The sequence below is a fragment of the Bombus impatiens genome, unplaced genomic scaffold (assembly GCF_000188095.3).
Source record: "Bombus impatiens unplaced genomic scaffold, BIMP_2.2 scf_0233, whole genome shotgun sequence".
In the NCBI taxonomy this organism is placed as follows: domain Eukaryota; kingdom Metazoa; phylum Arthropoda; class Insecta; order Hymenoptera; family Apidae; genus Bombus; species Bombus impatiens.
Genome location: NT_176652.1, coordinates 714053 through 736073, shown reverse-complemented (window position 1 = coordinate 736073; position 22021 = coordinate 714053). Strand labels below are relative to the sequence as shown.

General features: G+C 36.3%; 3 protein-coding genes across 8 annotated transcripts in view; 1 reads left to right on the top strand and 2 right to left on the bottom strand.

Annotated features, from left to right (window-relative positions):
- The window catches only part of LOC100746492 (BAI1-associated protein 3), a 124627-nt gene extending 118967 nt beyond the window's left edge, over positions 1 to 5660 (top strand). For all 3 annotated transcript variants that reach the window (XM_012384104.3, XM_012384103.3, XM_003488418.4), the window contains 6 exons: positions 366 to 581; positions 1002 to 1217; positions 1547 to 1741; positions 1864 to 2108; positions 2514 to 2722; positions 3398 to 5660. In XM_012384104.3, the coding sequence (XP_012239527.1) occupies positions 366 to 581; positions 1002 to 1217; positions 1547 to 1741; positions 1864 to 2108; positions 2514 to 2722; positions 3398 to 3492 (1176 nt within the window). In that variant the 3' untranslated portion in view covers positions 3493 to 5660. The remainder of the gene's footprint in view (positions 1 to 365; positions 582 to 1001; positions 1218 to 1546; positions 1742 to 1863; positions 2109 to 2513; positions 2723 to 3397) is intronic.
- A 238-nt stretch (positions 5661 to 5898) lies between these two features.
- Positions 5899 to 10297, bottom strand: LOC105680568 (dynein light chain 1, axonemal-like). Of its 2 annotated transcripts, XM_024366700.2 has the most exons (3): positions 9222 to 10297; positions 7347 to 7624; positions 5899 to 6497 (listed from the first exon to the last, which is right to left on the bottom strand). In XM_024366700.2, exons 1-3 carry the CDS (start codon positions 9418 to 9420, stop codon positions 6354 to 6356), a joined length of 621 nt encoding a protein of 206 aa, XP_024222468.1. In that variant the 5' UTR covers positions 9421 to 10297; the 3' UTR covers positions 5899 to 6353. The 2 variants fall into 2 exon arrangements, with proteins under 2 accessions (XP_024222468.1, XP_033175940.1); XM_033320049.1 differs by lacking the exon at positions 9222 to 10297 and having other exon boundaries at positions 7347 to 7859.
- A 1761-nt stretch (positions 10298 to 12058) lies between these two features.
- The window catches only part of LOC100746374 (GTP-binding protein RAD), an 80793-nt gene continuing 70830 nt past the window's right edge, over positions 12059 to 22021 (bottom strand). For all 3 annotated transcript variants that reach the window (XM_012384102.3, XM_024366698.2, XM_033320048.1), the window contains exons 5-7: positions 20669 to 20751; positions 19781 to 19967; positions 12059 to 18496 (exon numbers count right to left, since the gene is read on the bottom strand). In XM_012384102.3, the coding sequence (XP_012239525.1) occupies positions 18207 to 18496; positions 19781 to 19967; positions 20669 to 20751 (560 nt within the window). In that variant the 3' untranslated portion in view covers positions 12059 to 18206. The remainder of the gene's footprint in view (positions 18497 to 19780; positions 19968 to 20668; positions 20752 to 22021) is intronic.

The window sequence follows — 22021 nt, the reverse complement described above, 5'->3', positions numbered from 1 at the left end:
AACTCGCAATAGATAGCAAAGAGAAGGTAATCAAATTAAACGCTGCACGTCTGAAAGTTGAAACGATATAACGCCGAAGCTTTTCTTTCTATGTTTTTGATAGATCTGTCTATGAATTTTTCTTAATATATTTATCTATAGAAAAGTTTATTTATCTTAAAAATTATTATGATTCGATAAAGATATTAGATTATATAGTATATACTGTTGTTAATAATTTATCTCTTCAAACAAAAATTAATGAAAACGGTATATTACTACTAAATAATTATGATTATAATATGTATTAATAATTATGATTATAATATGTTACTACCGAATCGATCTTCATCCATGGATTCAATGATTCGAAACTATATTCGTAGATGTGCGTGGCTATCAACGGCTTGGAGTACGTCCGACGATGGCTTCTGAATTTAGGAGAGGAGTTACTCGTGGAAAAAGTTCTAACAGCCTTGGAGTGTCAAGCTGGTGATTCTGCACGAATGCAGTGGAGAACCGCTTTGACGTCACCGCTGGAACAGGCACCAGGACAAATGTTGCTGTTCATAAACCAGATCGTTTCGAGGATCGGCACGAAGGTCAGCATTGCGAGCAAAGAATACAAACCAAACAACTGAGAATGTTTTTTTTTAATAAACAAGTTAGATCCGTTCACTGAGATTACTGTTTCTTTTTAATACCAAAAGAATAGAAAAAAATAAGATAATCTTTAGAAGATTACTTCATTCTCATTTCTGACGCGAAAGATCGCAAAATATGCGCAAAATTCAATATTTACGACACGCGATCGAAACAATGGATAATTGATACAAAAAGTAAACTTTATTCTTCTGACAAATTTAAAATAGAAATTTGTTTGTAAATGAATTCAAAATCGAGGATCAATTAAGAATTAATTTTCAATAGTATCGTATTAAATATACCACGCTGTAGCACTACATGTAATATCATAATGTCAAATAAAGAAAGTTATAATTGAGAAATATCTTGATCTACAGATGAGACCACCATTGAAGAAGGCGATGTTCCATCTGGCTTGGTCACCGGACAGTTTGCCCACTTGGGAGGCTATCGCGCCATTGCTCGAGTATTTAGACATGCACCTGGTGGTGCTAAACTCGGCTCTGCTTACAGTGAACTTCAATCGAGTTCTTCAAGACATCTGGGAAGTGGTGCTGGCTGAGCTAAGCAACCAAATGGACGGAAACGCGGGTGTAAGCAGAATCTTAACGCTATCTCATGACGAATAGGCATAAAATAATATCTTTATACATTTATGGAAAGTTTGATAGTGCGAAAAATATCCAAAAGAAGTATTTAAAATATTCATAGTATTTAATAAAAATGAATCAATTTTCTACTTAGGTTCCATAGTTTTAATTATATTCAGAATATGCATACATATCCGGTACTCTTACGATGAAGCATTTAATGTCGATTGATATCGATGCCTTTAGCATTGTCACCAATCGTTGTGTAACTGAAAACGATAAAGAAAGGATTGTTATTGGTTTGATTTGTTAAAAAATCTGTTTCTCTATAGGATAAACCAGCGATGTTTTACGAAAGACTTCACGAGGCGCTGGACTTATTGGCGACGTTCTTCCACGAGGATGATAAAGGTTTGCCGTTCGAAACACTTAAATGTCAGAGTTTCCTGAATGTTGAGGAACGGCTTCAGTATCACAAAATGGATACAACATTCTTGATCGACCGATTTTATCGACAACGACTTCAGGTTACTATATGATCTGATTTTCTTTTTTCTTTGTGTCGCAAAGCTGTAATCGAAGTTAAATCGAAGTTTGGTATAGTTGCACGATTTTTTTAACTATAAAGTGACTACTCTGATCTTCTTAGGACCAACTAAACACCGTATCCTCCGAATATGGCGTTCTAACGGTGAGAGCGTATCTAAATCACGATTCTCTGTGCGTGGAAGTTATAAATGCAAGAGACGTGATACCATTAGATCCAAACGGTTACAGCGATCCCTTCGTGATAATCGAATTGCTGCCACGAAGAGTCTTCGAGCATTGCGCCGAGCAGCACACCAACGTCAAGAAGAAAACTCTGAACCCTATGTTCGACGAATGTTTCGAATTGTAAGCAACGAAGAACAAATTTCTAACATCGAATGCAAAGATTTAACTACATACATACGTTGATACGATTCTTTGATATATTCGAAGATTTACAAATACTCAGAAACGTACAGACCTTCGTAAAAGATGATTAAAGGTCTTGAAATTTCGATATTGTTCTTACAATAAGAAATAACTTGGTAGAGTCGTGTCCTAAGGCACACCAATAACTGTCGGTATTGCTGGTAGTTCGTGAAACTTGAATTATTGAATTATTTCGAATCGTGCCTATAAAAAGTTGATTCTTTCATTCGATCGTAACATTTCAAAGTAATCAAATCGATATTTTCCCTATCGGTTGATCATCGTAATCACTTGGCGTATATTTTTATGCCATCGACTCTCTACGAACTTCTTTGTCGTTAGCTCCGTGAGCGTGGAGCAGTGTCGAAGTCCAAACGCCATGGTTCTGTTCACCGTAATGGACCACGACGTGCTCACGGCGAATGACTTCGCTGGTGAAGCGTTCTTGGGGCTCAGCACGATACCTGGTGTTACCGACTCGAATGCCAGTATAGACAATTTCCACGGCCTCAAGCACACCGAGTTACCCCTGATGCATCAGAAGAATCGAAGTGAGTTCGATGAACGCGTACTACGTACAATCTTCTCGTTCTTATTCGATTCATTTTCATCTATTTTCTCTGAAAGAGCGAACATCGTAACAGACGAAGGCGAAGTAAAAATATATTCCTTGTTATTTCGATATTCTTATATTATAATGTCGTTATACGAAGTACGATAATATTGTTATTTAATATTGTTTATATCGTATTCGATGCTCTAGGGTAGCTGCATACGATAATTGAATTTGTTGCGAAACTTCGTCAAACTAATATGATTTCCACGACGTTGAAACAGTAAACGAATTTCATAACAATCTCATCAGACGCAACGTAATTTTGATAAAATGTTTCTTTAAAAATATCCATTTGGAAGAAACGCTGAGTTAGTGAACTTTTTAACAGACTCTTACGACTCGAAATTGATCAGAACTCCCGCGCTGTTCTATCTTTATGATCAGAGATATCGCAAAGGTAGTTGGGAAAATCAAAATATTCGAAACTCTTCGTTATAATAAGTTTGGTTGTTCTAAAATTAAGAATTTCTCTCTTTCATCTTTCTCGTACATCGTATACGAGCTATTGACAGACGTTTATAAGTCTACGCACGGTACAATACACGAAGAAACAGATTCGTTAAAAATCTTCGACCGATGTCAAATCTACAATTGGTCTTTTCGTTTCTAGATCATCCGATTCTACAAATTCTGGAGACGAGAGTCGGCGACAAGATGGCCCTGGATTTCGTGAAGAAGCAGAAGCAACGGTTCGCCTCGACGTAAGACGGGTTCGTAACCGGAAACGAGGTAGCACCGCGAAAAGAGGAATGTCGTGGTTGATACGCGACTATTGTTTTGAATATCAGCACTCGATGGGGAAGAAACAAGAAAAAATCAGAAAAAGTGAAAAGAAAATAAAAAATTGAAAAACGAAAAATCAAAATCCATCCCCGCGGGAAGCAAGTCGACTCTCTTCTCGAGGTTTATAGCCTTGAAATTCGTCAGATCTTTCTCAGTGTAAATCGTGTTGAATATAATCGGTGTTGGTAACTAACGAAGTTAAATAAACGAAGAGTAATATTGTTATTAAAAAAAAAAGAAGGAAACATTGAGGATTAAGAAAAAGAAATCGAAAATCGAAGAGAGACTATTGAAAAAAAGAGAACATATATATATATATAAATATATATATATTATCAGAACTATTTTTGTGTGGAGAGGAGAAGAATCGAATTGCAGGAGAAGCGTATAAAAAAGGAAGGAAAATATTTAAAAAAATAAAAACAAAAAAAATCGTTTAAATTTATCAGCCTGATGTATCTAAAGATAAATGTTAAAAACAAAAAAAAAAAGGAACAAAATGCTACCGTCGAGACCGTCGAAACTCGAAGCAATGCTAAACGGCCGTGACACATAGACGCAACGTTGAAACCGAAAACTCATTTTTCGAAACTGAAAACAGCGTCATTAAAAGAAGATAAAGTAGGGAGAATGAGGATTTATTTCGAACCTCGATACGTCCATCGATCGTAATTGAAAGAAAGTGACTCCTTTTTCCCTTGCATATAAAAATACCGATAACAGATGGAAGAATGAACGAAATAATTAAATATACAAATCTATATATATATATATACGTACACATTAAAGTATAAAGTATTAAAGTAACGTAATAATCACCGCCGATTCGCATCGCTTCGACAATTAAAGAATCAATCCCACAGAGAATCGATATACGATATTTTTCTTACTCGTCATTGGCTAAACGTATCTCTTTCTATCTTTCCACCGCCGTCGTTTCTCACTTCTCGATCCAAATATACTTGCAGCGATATTTTCTTCTGATCTCGCGTGGCGCGATCCATCGAATCCTTTCGTCGAATCTCGTGCGACGGATTTCGATCGACGTTTACAAAAGCGAAACGATATAAGCAAAATAAAATAAGAGAGAAAACAGAAAAAGCATGCGAATGAGAATGGAATTTACAAGAGGAAGACGAAAAAGGAAAAAAACGAAAAAAAAAAAAATAAAAAAAGAAAAGGAAGTAAATGAAAATTCGTAGATAAACGATGAACCTGCGCTCGTGTTGCACCGTGTTGCGTATAGCATAAGGTTGTACGCGGAAAAATATAAAAAAAAAAAACACACATACACACACGTTACACGCATGTATAATGAATTTAATCGAATAATTAAGAATACCAAGCGAAAGTGTCTAACCCCTTGCGTATCTGTGTCCCGCACACAGGGATTCAGTGTTTGATTTTGCTCGTACAATCTGAAATCTTTCTACAGCTCTTTTCCGATCTCCTCGACACGGCGCGTGTGTCGTGTTTCTAAATCGAATCGATCGATTCGACGAAATTGGACGAGTATCAGACGAAAGAACGTATAATATATGTAGTTGAACGAGTTTGAATCTCATTGGACTTTCTCGTGGATAGTTCGCGAGTTTTTACAAAATTTCGATCGCGATCGTGGTTAAGAACGTTTGGAGGAAAGAAAAGCGGAACGTTAATGACGTTAACGGAAAGGGAAAGTTTATTGAAATGGGGAAATTATAGGGGAAATTGAATGGATAATCGAAGGAAATCGGCGACCAATAACGTAGATAGAACAGTCGGAGTAGGTAATTTCGAGGGAAAAGACGAACGATTAAAAAAAAACGCACACTCGTCAATTTTTCTATTGCACGATTTATTCACGCGCGTCTCGTTTGCGTCTACATACACACGTACGTACGTACACACGCGAGAATAAAACAACTAAATAAATAAAAAAAAAAATATTAGAATAAAAAGAAAGAAAAACGAAAAAAATGAGAAACTGGAGGAGAAGATCGACAACACACCTTTGTATTTCACACACGCCTTCGAAGAGAAACTATAAGAAAGAATATGTGAAAAACGAATTTAGGGAAAATTATTTAAAAAAAGAAAATCAAGACAAAGAGAAACGGAAGAAGAAGAAACGATGATCTCTCGAAATGTCGTCTGTCCGATCCTCGGTATAATCTCGTGCATCGAATCCAATCGAACTCTATTTGCTTTTTCAACCTTTTACAATCACCAGAAACGTATGTACGATTTGTCTTGTATCGTAAGACGAATAAATTAATATAAATGTACGGAAATATTGCGGTCTTACGTTCACAGCCTCCCTGCTATTTCATTCATCATTAATTTTTCTTTTTTACACGTATAATGTCCTTCTTTTATTTTCATTTTCTAAGAAGGAAGTCTATATTTCCTTCTTTGCGTTTCTTATTACGAAGTTACGGTATTTGAAACGAATAATTCAAAGTACGTGGAAGAAGATGACACTGTAATGATTAAGTCTAAAAATGAAATTGTCTTGAAAGAATCCTGAGGTACGAGATCTTATCCAAATGAAAGAAATTAACAACGATAAATATCAGCATTAAATTTACAGAAATATCTGCTTTACATTTTTCATTACATTACATACGTGTAAAAATTCTACAAAATTTTCTTCCTCAAATCTTAAAAATAATATATATATATATATAGAAAAGATTATACAAATAAAGCGTCTTAGTAAATTATCAATCACAAACTGTAAAAAATGAAAAGGACAATCGAAAAAGATCTACAAACGTATCAGGACATCATTGTACGGTATTTTACTCGACTGATTTCTGAGTTTGCACAGGACTATCAAGCTTTTGCAACACATTCGCGCATTCTTCCGCCCGTATAATTAATTCACCGTCTAATTTTTCCAACGTTGGTAAACGTCTGGCGACTTCCAATCTCCAGTTCTCCACCTAAAAATGCATTCTGTGAAATATTATTGCGATCAATCAAATTGTTCAAACATTTCTTTACTTAAGTATTTCTTTCGTTCGGTGAATGCAACGTTTTGAGAAGTCCACAAATTATTTCATACGAAACATTTGAATATAACATTTTAAAGCGTAAATGCATGAAATTTCTACATTTATCGAAACTCAGGCTTCCAGATAAAAGACGCGTATCTCTTACTTGGTAAACATATCCCAACGTTTCGCCAACTACCTTCATCAAAATTCAAAGAACACGCTGGTGTGAAACGTCGGGAAATGTCTTTCAAGAAGACGTGTCTTACATCTGGAAGCCTGAATTTTGACAATTATGTAACGTCAGGAGCTGTCGTATCGCTTACTCGCACAAAATCGAACTAACGTTATTACTGAAATTTTAAAAGCCACGAGTTGTTTTTCGTAATAATTTATCCCGTTTGACGTAACATTTGACTCGTACAACAAATTTTGTTAATAGAACAAATGAAATTTTAGAATTAAGTTTGACAAATTACAAAGCACTCCTGTAATTGTGCTGTTTAACATAAAATTTTAAGGTTGTCGACAAAGACATCTACGATCTATAATTTATAATTTGCAAGTTCGATAGTAATAACATCGTCATTTATTAAATTATTGTTCAAAGAAGACTCTGGTTACAGAATCACGAACCACGAAAAATATCTTTTTGTCAACTGCGTTTATTTATAACATAACATTTAAAGTAACATTATTTCTCTTAATAACGTCGAATAGAAGATAACAAGATTCTGAGGTATTTTTACAAATGCAGCAAGATTAAGCTAAAGACGAAGATGACACAAATAAACCTACCTCTAAGCTCTCGTACAATGGATTTCCGACGAATACGAGATCCTGAAGATTGGTAAGTTCTTGAAGTTTGTTAAATTCGGTCCACTCCCTAACCAAATTATTCGACATGTAGACAACACGCAGATTCCTCATCGCATTGATTCCCTTCATTTTCTCGATCAGATTGTACGAAATCCAAAGTTCCTCCAGAGTGTCGCCTAATGCTTCTAAGCCAGCGAATCCTTTTATCAAGTTACGTCCTAACGAGAGGATCCTTAGGTTCTTCAGTGTTCCGATTCCTACGTCAATTCCAACAATTTCAAAACTCTTTTTCCCTCTACTTACGCGATTTATGTAATTTTGAAATCCCTGAAAATTAATCGAGGAATAATTTGCCAAAGTCGGTGCTAACGTTTTACCATGAATTATTCGAGTCTGTGATAAAAGTCGAATGTTTAATCTTTTTCTAATATTTTTCTCGCTCTGACTTAATTTTTCGTTCCTGTTCTTATCAGTATTGCGATAAAACATTCTCTGTTAAAAGATATAAATTCACTTCCACTAATATAATAATATTTTAATGCAAATATGAATTTGCACAGAGATATTTGCATCGAATTTAATTAAAACAAGAAATCTCTCATAAATTTAAAAAGGAGGTAAAAATGGATAATATCTAGAAAAAACGTGAATTCTGAGATATAGAAAAACCCAGAGAACGCGCGGCAAGAACGATGTTTTGCACAATAGTACACGTTGTCTATAATTCATTTATAATCGAGTCAGATAGAATGGCATTAAACGAGCTATAATTAAACGTCAATTAAGGAAATCCAGCAGCGACTTTATTCGTTAATCCCGCGCGTTTATCACGATGACAGATCCACGCGAATCTACCGATTCCGGATCCTCCATGATATATCATCTTAATATCACCGCCGCGTCAAGCTTCTCGAGCGATGTATTGTGATTTCAAAAAAAAAAAAAAATAAGAAAGAACAGCAGCACAAGTCGAGGGAAGAGTTTGCCATTCGCTCGAGATAAAAGTGACGACGACATAGCGTAATCGTTGAAACAGAACGTTTACGTGTAATTAAATGCGACGATTAATTGATTAGAAATGAAATATTAGTAGAAAATTTGTTGACCGAAGAGTATCGTAGATAACAAAATATCGATGTTTTGAAATTTTTATGCTTCGTATTGCAAACGAATAACATAAAATATAACATGGTAAATTTGATAACATTCTTTCACCGTGTTCCCTGAATTTATAGATACCGACATCAGAATTGTATTTGTTATAAATAAACGAATAATTGAAGAAATAATAATATCGAATGAATAGATAGTGATATTATTATAGGTAACGCATAATCATTAGAAGACTGCAAATATTTACGTAAATTCATATTTTTATAAAAGTAAATGGAAAAGATAGTACCTAAGCAGAAATATGTTTTATCTGCTAAACGTTTTAACAGGTGTTAAACTTTGCATATTTCATATACACTTGTATATTAAACACATTCTGCGATTTTTTTCTTCTTTTTTTTTTTGAACTACTCTCATAGGAAGAAGGCTAAAAAGAAAACACTCCACTGGTCTCGCTAAAGAAATAAAATAGTCCAACTCGAAGATGGCATCCCGTTGAGAGTATTCCACGTGTTATTTAACAATTAAACTAGAAAAATTTACCGAATGTCCAGCTGGACAAATCGTAAAGTACAAATTTAATAATAAAAAAAGAAATTTTTTTTTGAACTTCTCGTAAATTCATGGAAGTCACGATGCGATAATTAGTAACAGGAGAGAATAAAATAGTTAATAATTAAATTTGTCGTATACATAATATTAAACATATCGTATAAAGTAACCATCAAAAATTATATCTACCCGCAATCTTCTCGATCATGTTCGTCGAGAGCGAGAGCTTCTCGCAATTGATCAAAACCGCTAAAGCGTTGTCCATTTTTTCTATAGGAGGCCATTGGAAGCTCAGAATTACTTCCTTCGCGGTGGAAGCTTCCTGCTTGTTCTCTTCCTCCCAAAGTCGAATAGCTTCTTTGCAGGTGGTTGGTTTTATGGTAGTCATACTTTCCTTCGTTCATCGGCGAGTTTGATCAAATTTTCGCAAAAGCCGTTAGTTTCTGCCTTAAAGAAAACTCTGTTGAAATAAACGAGCACGAATCGAACAAGGCTGTTTCAGCAAATATCACGTGAGTAAATGAAAGCGAGAAATACACGTATACGCAAGGTGAACCATGTTCAACGGAACGAGCTTTTTGTTCAATTAAAAGACAAAGGGAAACAATGGCGGAAATGGCTTAAAAATACTTCTTTTAGCTGTTTTATTTAATTTTTTAATTAACTTCGACCATTCGGTACGATATTTTTAATCTTTCCCTTTTCTCGTTAACGTTACCAATTGTGCTCGTTTTATCCGTTTCTTTTCCTGCGCAATCTTCTTCTTAATTGAATCAACCTGTTTATTTCTACGAAGGTGAACGCTTTTAAGAATATTTTGTGAGAAAATATTCAGGTGAGTTATCTCGCGAACGAATACCACGCGAGATACTAAAAATTCTTTAATAAGTCGCGTGCCTCGATCCTGTGTTTAAGATGTCTCGGCTGGTCACCAAGGTATCATAAGCGTTTCATAAAACGCCTCCTGCGTTTCCTCAATGAAATTTCAAGTGTCGCCACGCATATTACGATCTTCTATTAGTAGCCTCTCGTACATCTTCTTTTTTAATAAATGTAAAATACACGTACTTTATACTTTCTTTAAATAATCCTACTACATAAGAGGATCTTCTTGAAACTCATACTCAAACTTTTATTAAAAATTGTAAAACGTTTCAAGAAATTTGTTAGTCTTGCGCTTAAAATATAAAATATGAGAAAGGCGACAAAACAGTTTGCTCGAGAATAACACAGAGTATCGTTTGAAAAAAGAAGATACCAATTGGGTAAGTAGCCGCTGTAATTGATGCTGAAATAGGCGAGTAAACGATGAAAAAGCTATTACGATATCATTTTTCGAAATTCTTTTAAAAATCAAATATCAAAGCTACGCTAAAGAACAAAGGGGTAGCAGTGCTCTTTCGTTTTATTTTCTTTCCATCGGTTATTTTGTACACCTATCCGCTATTTATAATTTAGCTGACAATAAAAACTTTCGACGATACCATTAATTTTCCACCGGAATATCTCCCGTAGCCAACCAATCGGTGCACTTTTCCATTAAAAGGTTCCACGTATTACCAGATAAATTTTCAAACGACTCTGTTCACGCATGTCGATGGTGGGCAAAAATTCCAATTCGAATCTTCTGTCCACGGTAAACGTAAAATCTTTCCTCGATCGCGTTCGACGTTATCACTTGGTCACGTTTCGCCGTGCAATTTCGAAGGATGCGCGAAACATTTTTCTTCCAAATTTGACGGAATATCGTTTGTTATCGTTTATCCGAGCTTTCGAGGTTACAAGAATTCGACATTCGTTTTGACTCGTGGCAAACTGCCACGACTGGAGCCTGGTAATATCTGGCACCAATCAAAATAATCGATGCTCATGGACGCATGCGTCTGGCTGCCGTTATTTATCAACCAAGCGTCCCAATAAGATTTACGACGATATTAACGTGGAAAAAGTGCAGGTCTCGGGATCCGACTGGGACCGTGTGCGTTCGTTAGCTGAAAAGTTCAGGGCTCTCGTTAAAATCGATCTCGAGATCGCATCGATTCCAGGAGATAATAACGAGTTTAGAACTCGTAGACCTTCGACAAATATGTTGAAAGTTTCGAATGAATTTCCAGCGTACAGGGATATAGACAGATGTAGAATTTCTACGAAAAAACTGTGAAATTGATTTTTTGGTAAATTAAAAATAGCTAAAGGAATATCGAATAAAGAAGGATACGTAATCGTCAGAATTTATTTCTTTTAAGATTTTAGACTTAAAACGTATTATACCTTACCGTGGTACATATTTGAACCGTGTCGTTCAAATCCATTTAAAAACTATGAAAATCTAAATATATGAAAGCTATTGTTATAAACTATGGATAGTTTATAACCGAAAAATTGTTACTTCTAGGATTATCGGGACACGACCTTCTTCTCGTTTATGGAGATGCATAATTTGTAACCCTTTATCCGGTGATGAGGTATCCCGTTTGCGACCTAAAAACAAATTTACGGACCTGGATACCTCTTTGTTTCCGTGCCTATAAAATATCCAGTAGAAACCACGAACTTGGTACTTCTTGATACTAAAAGATGCAAGGGAATAACAAGGAACAAGAAGAGAAAAGACAAATTGCACGAACAATTCTGGATATTGTATGTTTGTTATCGTCGAGGTAGAACGATAGATACGACGATCGAAGGAAAAGTTTTGAGGAGAAGAAATTTTAAATAGCGGGAAACGCGAATGAGAGGAGACGCGGAGGATTCCGCTGCTCCATCGTCATCGAAGTAAAATAAAAGATCGGACGATAGAAAGCGCAACGGAAAGGAGCAACGAATACGAGGAAAAATTTGTTGGGAGGTTGGGAAAAATCGGGAAGTTCGAAGGAAGAGACACGTGTGAAACTTTTGCACATCGCTTCTTTATTGCCATCGAAACAGAATAAAAGGTTACTGACACTAAAGAATACAACGAAAACGACAACGACGGAGATGACTATATTAAAAATACGAAAAAGATATGAATGAAAAGACACATGGAGGATTTGAAGTGTCGCTTCTTTATTATCACCGAAGTACAATAATCCCTCGGGATTAGAGCCATTCGTTTCCATCTGGATGACAGGTAGTCTTACATTAAAATATAGCGCAGAAAAGACGCGTGGCCGAGTCCAAGAATTCGCCTGGTTTCTCATCTCCGTTGCCTTTCCTCGAAAAGCGTCGCGACGACCTAATCGTATCCCTATCAGCCGAAGAGAGATGGCAGTATTGTCACGTCACGCACCACTCATACAACGAACAGACAACGACGATAACGTTTTTCATTGTTCGCTTACTCGAAGTAACATCGATAAATTCATCTTGGCAACAGCTAATCGGTAGACATCGAGCGGGTGTATCGTCGAAAACCGGAAGTCGATATCTTCGAAACGATTATGCACCTTTAGGTTCGAAATTATTTCCCCTTTCGACGACAAACTATCGTGCTTTTGGCTTTTCGGGATCAGTCGTGTTACGCGCTACGCTTCTGCGCGAACATTTCGCGGACATTGCGGAAACCGGCATCCGAAGGCACAACGCGATTAATGCCGAAAAACCAGAAGGATAACGTCCATCAACCATCGTGAAAGCTTAAAATCTAAAGAAAATGTTATTTTTCTCGTCTTATTTCGTCTTTCCCCTTATTTAATTATTGTTTCGCTACTTTCTTTCATTATCGTTCTCACTCTTCGAGATGTTGTTACAAGGTCCTTAGGAGATTTAGAAATACGAGCTTCGTTACGTCTTCTCTCGACTTCGGTTAGAACGTCGAAGAGCAGAAGGAGAAACAAAAAAGGAAAGAAACCACGATATAACGTTAATTTGAAGAAAAGGAACGGTGAAAAGAACGTGGAAGAATAAATAGAAAAATTGGTAACGTTTATAAGCACGACAAGTTACAACGAATTATCGAAAACTAATAAGAGCATGCGCTTGCAGAATCGATATACATTTGATGGTTACACTGTTGTATTTCTGGATTAAAGACTTACATCGAGTTTAGCTTAAATTACAAAAATACACAAAGGCACTTGATAAGAATCCCCTTTCTTTTTTTAACCTCTCTCGCTCTTTTATTTCGCGAAGGTTCTTGTTCAAGTCACGATTCCATAGAACTCCGTCTTTCTGGTTTATCTTCTCTTGTTTCAATTAATTCAACAACAGCAGCAACGACGACGCAAACCGATGGCAAACGATAATGTATATCTTGACTGGTTTCGCAATTGATAAATCGAATGGTCGATGACGACGTGTCGTTAACTCGCCATCTTCGTTTGAGCGAACAAAGGAACGATTCTTACTTAAAGTTACAAGATGTTCGTTTCTTTTGAATCTTACGTCCTGTTACTTTTATATTCTTTCACTCTTCTGGCTTTTGGTTCGATTTTAACAGTGCTGTAAGAAGATAGTCTTGCGATCTGTGAGTCGAAAAACGTATCTCTACGAAAGAATTTTTTAACAAAGAAATTACTTCGACTCCCCTATTAAATCACAATTTTTGTTCATTTTAACATCCCTCTTATCGTAATTATATTTAACAGTTCGTTTCACGTTATACGTAGTTGCATATTATTCGTATTTGATTTATCTTTCATATTGTTTTGATTCAACGAGCCGCAAAAATTTGCATCCTATTGCTACCTATTTTGCGATAGAATTCACAATTTAATATTGTCCTCGATTTTCAGTAGTTCCAGCCATTGTAGTAAAATAATTTTATTTTGATCGCACAATTCGAATTGTTTTAAATTGGCCAGAAATTTGTCAGAGCGATCTTGCATTTAATTCGCAATTATTAAATCACTATTAGAATTTATTTTCCATTTTTGATCATTCAGCTTTGATAACGGAGTTTCTCTACTTCCTCTACTAAAATCGAAATTTATTCATCCGTTTTAAATTTAATTATGTATCATGCTCCCCAAACCGTTTCCCTTCTTTCGTTGGCTTAACGGCCGATCTTCCATAAACTTGGTAACGCTTTCTGCTTTAAGTCTGAACCAAAATCTTATCGTCTTATCGAACTACTTCGAAACGCTAATTCTTCTGACATATAATCTCTATGCACACTTCATAATACCAAAACTTGCAACAAGATTCTTTTTCAATTCGATATCCCATTTGCAAACGCCGTTTAACAGCACTTTGGAAAATATAATACCGTTCTCTATGATTTTTATCCTCCTTTCGATTTTATACGTTTTCGTGCGCTTTTCTTTCGAATGGATGCCTTTAGTTCAGCTAGCGTAAGCTATTAATCGTAATGGTTCTTATTCCTTTTTTTTTTTCTTTTTTTCTTTGCTTCTTTATCCTACAGTCCAGTAACTTGGCCCCTGAGACGGATATACCGCGCGAACTATACTTGTTACAACACTGCTTCGTTTTAAATATATGCACAGGATACTTCGGGAAAACGGTTCAAGAATATACAAATTTACAGTTTATAAAGAATTCTACGAACAAGAATTCTGATAACAGTTAACATAGCTGATGAATCCAACGTAGAGGCAAAGCTAATAGATCGCAATATCAAATTGAAATGACTTTTTTGTCCGAAGAACGTCAGAATGAAGGATGAAAGAATGAAGAGTTATAGAGAAGTAAATAAAAATATTTCGTCACTTTATTACAACCGGCGTTTTGTAAAAAAATATCGTACATGAAATAAAAGATAATAATAAGTAATCGTACATAAATAGAAGTGACATATATCAAAGACGAACAACAGTTTGTTATTACAACTCTGAAACACTTTGTTTAGAAAATGACACATACGATCAATTGAATATTCTTGAACCATCTTTCCCCAACACCCTGTATATACATATACACGAGTATATATATATATATATATATTTATATATAATTCGGTTATACATAGGCATAGAGATCGCAGAAAATAGACAGTGGGCCGTGTAGACGTGTAAATACGTATGTGTGCGTGTATGTGTGTATGTATACGTGTACCTACGTACGGTCTTCTTTATTTTTCGTATTTGCTTTCAAAATGTCCCAAAAATGAATATTCTCCATGGTACCCGTCCTTTTAAGGAAAACACGCAATACAGCAACACGTCGATCATTTAACGATACATCTACATAAAACTAACGTGGACTTATATTCATCGTACATTAGGAATTTATAAATATATACATATATATTTATATATGCATATAAGTATGTATGTATGTATATTTATAATAATATAACACACGTATCTCGCTGCTGTTCGTCATTCTTCTATTTTTCTCTTTCGTTCATTCTTTTGTTCCCTATCTTTCTTTTTTTCTGTGTTAGGTAGGTACACAGAATTGTTTATCGTTAAACTTATCGTATATACAACTCGGATTAAAAAGATTAAATTGGTCTTATTGTACAGTAACGACGTAACATTATTGGCCGCTAATTCATGCCATGGTCCGATTTTTTAAATTCCTTCGTACCCGTCCTGAAATCGATTTGAACTACTTTGTTTTCCCTTTTTTAACGTTTTCTTCTTTATCAGGAGTGTTCGCCGAGTTTCACCAAGATTCGTCCTTTCGATTAACCCTTTGGGTCTGTCGAGTTCTTTCTTTCGACTAGGTTCTTCTTCGTTTTAATTCTCTGTCTCTCAGCTCTCTGCTGATAGTCTCTTCGATAATGGAATCGTTTATAGAAATAAAGTTTTGATATACCGCGAGAAAGCTCGAGAATCAAACACGAACGATACAGATTCTCACTTTTCAATTATTAATGCAAATTAGAATTTTCACTGCATCATAAATTATTCTGATCGTATCGGGAGCGAGATTTATAAACGCTAGAGTTACCAACGATTAAAGCGTAAAACTCGCAACAAAGGAATTGAAGTGAAATTATGTATATGAAGAAATACATAATGCAAACGATACAGTAAACAGGAAATTATTCAAATTTCCAAAAATGCACAAAATACATCGTAAATTAATTGCAAAATACATACATTCTTATGAAATATCGCTATAAAATTATCGCGAAAAATTATGAATTAAAATCATTTTGACCACTGCGGTAGTTCTAGCGTTAAATATTGAAAGATTCGAATATATATTTTATAAAAGAACCAAACGATCAAAGGATTAATCAAGCCCTCTGTACGTGTGTGTATGTGTGTGTGTGTGTGTGAATCATTTACAATTTATTTTTCATGTATAGACTACGAACCAACACAGACGATGATAACGACTTAACAAACTTATCATTATCGAAATTACGGTAGGTATCGAGCGGATCCTCGACGGAAGTTCTTAAGAGCTAACATTAATTAAAATTAATCGTTCGAAAAAGAAACAGTGGTCACGTTCGTTTTAATTAATTGGCACTTTGATCGCACCCCAATCTTTCCAGGTTCTACTCTGGCTGTTGGAATGACCAATTTCGTCCCACGATTGTTTCTCTTTCAGGTTAATAAAATGACACGTTTAAAGATAATTTTATCGTGGTTCCTGGTCTTTATAATTTATCATGTCGCCGTTAATTCTAGAACACAAACACATGTGACTTTTGCCATTGAGAAATCTTTCATCTGTTACGAATAAAATATTTAATCTTGAATTATTAAGTAAATAAGATATCGAAGTGTCGATGAAAAGTAAAATATAATATTATGCTATCGAAATAAAAATCTGGAGAGAATTGTACATTTTATAGACGTTTATGTTACTCGGATATCTTTAATAACGTTTGTATTCTAGGATTAGTGCTTATTGTAATATGCCATTCTATTATACGTGGAATTATATTTCGCTGTTATATTATTATATTCGTTGACTCCTTTGCAACTCGAGTAGCATTTCTTAACAAGTTCACATTCGATAAACTATTTGTCGTCTTCTATTTAATTTGACTGTTTCTCGAAAAGACGTTAAAAAAGAGTAAAAGAAGGAGAAACCTAAGGTGGAAAATTCGGTGGATTCCGTGCCTCGAATATCCAAGATTCCAAAAATCAGAAGCCAAATCAGCTGGAGTGCTCAGAAACCAAATTGGCCATTCCAAGCGGAACCACGCTCGAACGAAATACAATCTCACCCGATTACTAGTCTCACGAATTCCAGTCAGAATTCCGTAGCACCGTTCAAGGTTTCTAGCTTGTTCTGCTTAACCGAGCAAAAGTAAAATCTCTAACGTGTATGACTAAGCAGGTAGGCAGCACTGGTATCGGTTATTCTATGGTCCCACATAGAATTTTCAAACGTACAAGGACGATGACTCGTTATAAGAAGAAATTACAGAGATAATTTTATTTGCAGTTAGGTTGATTAATTCGATATAAAGGAGAATATAAAGTCGCGATGGAGCAGCAACAGTAACGGATATCACTTAAAATATCGTTATTTATTTGGTGATTATTCTACATTAAACTAATTAGACGTGTATACGCTGAATATTATAAAAAAAGTTTACAGATTACTTCCAATAATTTATTCGCTTCGAATGTAAAATAAACAGTCTCGTTAGTTTCGAAACAAACAACGTACAATTTACCGATCGATGGGCGAAGATATTTTACAGATGACGATGTTATTCGTTTTATAATTATTCCGCGTTAATTAAACAGGTTAAGATACGTATAACCTGCGTACCACAAAAAGTCTCACGAATTCTAGTAGTTTACCGTTTATCGAAATTGCAAATCTCAAATATAAAGTAAGCAGTTTTTAAAACAAACCACGTACAAATGACTGATCGACGGATGAATCTTACAGATACTCTTATTTGATAATCTCTGCGTTAAACCGAGTAGCAAAAAGATTCACAGATTGTAGTAATTTATATTCCTTTATAAAAATTACAGAAACTACGCTGTATATGATAATTACCCCGCATCGAACCAAATACTGCGAAACGATTAAAAAATTATAACGGTTCGTGCCTTTTTATCTACCAATTTCAAACACAGAGTAAATAACTTCGTTACTCTTAAAACGATCAGCTAATCGACAGACGAAGATCCCTCTATGTCATGCTGACTTTGACTTCTCTCAGAGACTTCACTATTGCTCGGCCGAACAGTATGATCTTCCGGAAGTATCGTATCATGCAGGGGTGGCGTAATCGCGCCGAACAGCACCGCCCTTACAATCTACCGTCAGGTACGGCCGGGGAAAGAAAATTCACCCGCTCGCCTATTAGAGCACGTGAAGATTCTCGCAATTCTTGAACTTGCTGTCCTCTTTACCAAACAGCCAGGTTAGCATCTGTCTGGCCTTCATGCTGGCTCGTACCACGCCTCTAGACTTATACCAGTGGCCGCTGCCCTCGCTAGCCCCGTTTCCGGTACGGTTCTCCGCGTTCCCCTGCACGTTCTTCAGTCGTATCTGATTCAGAATCCCGACCAGCAGGTGGTCCACGTTGTGGTTGATCCCGACCGAGACCTCGATGAACTTCACCCGATAGGTGCACGCCATGCACTTGCCATCTGCAATGGCAGCACGCGCCGGATTAGAGAAGGGAAGCGTATATTTAAACATCGAGTTGCCAAGGGCGCGTGTAGGACGGTGGAAAATAACACGGTTGGTCAGTATATGGTGTTATCCTGGGTAAGAATATGAAAAGGGGGATCAGAAGAACTTTTCTTTTGATTATCAGGAGCACAATATCTTCTGGTTGATTTGTTCGGCATGCAGGAAAAGAAAAAGTAGACGTAGGATAGAAAATTTCGCTTGGTATTTACGTTGCTTTTATTTGGTCTTTTTCGTCGCGTTATTTTCGTTCTTCCCTTTTTCTTTTTTTTTTTTTCGTTAGATTTTTGGGAGTCCCAAATTGTTTCAATTATTAAGAGCGCAGTACGTTATGGTTGGTCTATTCCGGAAGCAGGAAGAGAAAAATGTTGATACAGGATTGAAATTTTTACTTGGTACTCGGATTGATTCTTTCAGCTTGGACTTTTCGAATTTTTAATTCTTTTAATTATCAAAGGTAAAACATCTTTTGGGCGATTTGCTCGATGCGCAGAAAGAGAAGGGGATCGATACACAGCTCAGATTTCTAGTTGGTATTTAGATTGATTTTATTTCTTCCTTTACGTTGGATTTTTAGGATTTTGAACGTGCTATTTGCGAAAGAGAAAATGTAATATTTATCGAACTATCGTTTTACTCTGCGTCGTTATATATTATGTACTACGTACGAGAAATATAATATCTTCTATTTATACGTCTCACTTGGTTTGTCGAGAATGCAAGACGAAAAAGGGTTGTATAAGATTGAGATTTGAAATTGGAGTTTAAAGTGGTTTCATTCTCTCTTGAATCGGATTTTTCGGATATTGGATATGTCAATTTATAAGAAAGGAAATTTAATTATGTTTAAACATAGTGGAAAAGCGCAGATTGATTGTATATTAGCGTCAAATATTAAACGTCAAAGCAATGTGTAAATGTTTCCGTAGCTTCGTAATTGATTTTTCAGTTACTCCGATAATAAAATCTGTATATCCATCGTGTAAACAAATCGGAAATCGCAGCATTTAATAATCACGCCTGTCGTACTGCGATAAATACAATTCATAGTTCGATCATACGCAATTCACTACCACTCGCGATTTTCTCGCGCGCTTTGCGCCTTTCGATACGCAAACTATTTTTGAAATATCTCCGCTAAAAGACCGTTTTCTCGACAAAAACTGTTCCAAATATTGTTTTTAAATTGTTTTAAATATTACACCAACGATCGATACCTTTATACGCGTGTATATACCAACCTTGTGAAGAAACCACTCTAGATCGGACCAGATCCACTTTATTCCCAACTAGTATAGCCGACTTTCCTCGGAGGAAATCCTGGTCGTGGAGACGTTCTAGGTACTCTTCTGCTCTCTGAAAGGACGCTTTATCGATCACGGAATACATGATGACAAAGGCATCCGGATGTATATTCTCCAATTCCGTCTGTACGAAACAAAAATACGAACGTACTACTTAGAAGAATAATAATATTAATACAACACGTATTTAAATTAGATTATTCAAAATGGATCAACGTACAAGTGGACTATATCAATTACGCTCTGATGGAAGATTCATGCGACGATTGATATAATTTTCATCATACTGTACAATATTACATTTTCCTATGGCAGACACCGATCTTGAGAAACTGGTAAGTCTCGTTAATTTAATATCACCGATACCGAGATTCGTTAATCTGCTAAGCAAGTCGTCCGTTCGTCAGAAACTTCTATAATCGCGAAATTGTTATATGATTTTATTTTTGAACTTGCGACGCTTTCGCCCGTACGTGCTTATCTACCACATGACGCTATCGAGTCTACGAGAAATAAGCAAACAGACCCGCGTTTCTCTGCTAACCATGTTCTCGTAGATGCATAGTAGCAACTCCGTTAATAAATAATTTTCCCACTTCATCGTTCTCAACCATTCGCAAAGATCCTTTCCCTTCCACTTAACACACCCTTCAAGCATACAAATCGGCATTATTCCAGGACATCGTAAACCTTGTAAAGCATGGCCTGAAAGAAGTCGAAAGGGGGAGCCGATCGAATAACGCAGCTCTCTCAAAGGATGGACGCTAAGCGTCTTTTGTAAAGCGCCCTCCAGCTAACACGCGGAACTCGAAAGCGGTTGCTCACCTTCGGGTTCGCGACGTTCAGGAATCTCAGTTCGCTCTCCTCGCCGTTCAGCATGACGAAAACGGATTGCTCGCTGGGTACGTCTGAAACAAAGAGGGGAAAAAGAAGATGAACGACGTGGCGCTACACAAAGCAGCTCAAAGAGCGTCGCTGAAAGAGGGGGGGGGCATGAAGGAAAAAAGAGGTATTATCGAGGAAGAGGGATGGAAAGATGGGAAGAGGAGGAGCTACAGATCCCTTTGATTTGCTGCCTCATTTATTTTTCCTTGGACCATCCCCTTTATTCGTCCGCGGCAAGGACGAGATATCGAGGAAAGGGGAGAAATGAGAAGGAAATCGCGTGGCGGAAAGGAAAATAATCGAATGGAACCGCTGTAAATAAACGAACGGAGACGCGCTAGCTAAGCGTGATCCCGCCACTCTAAATGCGTCCACGCGTCCGCTCGTCGACCACCATCGCCAAACGTCCGCCGCTTCCGGGAATCGCATCGATGCTGTGGTCCGATGATTTCAGCTGGTCGAGCGATTGTTGGTTTTGTGGTGAGATTTCAATAGTTTGGTAGCGGGAGTTAAATGTTTGTCAATCTTTCACAGAGAAAGAAAACAACGAAGAGAAGAAATAGGAAAATAAACGGGGAAAAGAAATCGCAACGGGCTACGACAGTTAAAGCGATAGGTCGGAGGAATGAATTTTTTACGTCTTCCCGAAGATCTTTCCACTTCCTCCGAGAACTATTTTCGAGATGGTTTATTTATTTCTTCCTTATTGCGAACAGGATAAATTTCCAATCGTGTGGAAAAAAGATAGAAATCCCTATCGAGCAGTTCAAAAATACGCGATAGATAATATTACGTGTTACAAAGTTTTACACCGATCGAAATAAATAGTCATTTTTTGAAACGAGAAACGTCGCCCGCGAAATGTTTACACACATAATTTGTACGTTTCGACGGAGACGCGATTCAGAAGGTCGGAGTTGCTTAATGTACTAGGAAATCGGATGAAAGGAACACGTAAGTCTCAGCGACCTTAAGGGAGTGAGGTATCGATTGGTTATAGAAAGCGATGAATGTTTGGTCTATGTTCGATAATATTAGATTCTACTAACGTTGAAACGGTAATAAAGGTAGTAATAAAGCGAAATAAAGAAAAATCAACCTTAACGCACACGATGTCCTTTCCTTATGATAAAATGAGTAAAATTGCACGATCCCCTATAATACGTCGCACCATATCTATTCTAATTAACTTTTACCTAGATTCGAGCCAATGTAGCTCAAAAATAAATTGATCAAAATACCGAAATATTTCTTACAAAAAAAAAAAAAAAAAAAAAAAACAAACACTCACCA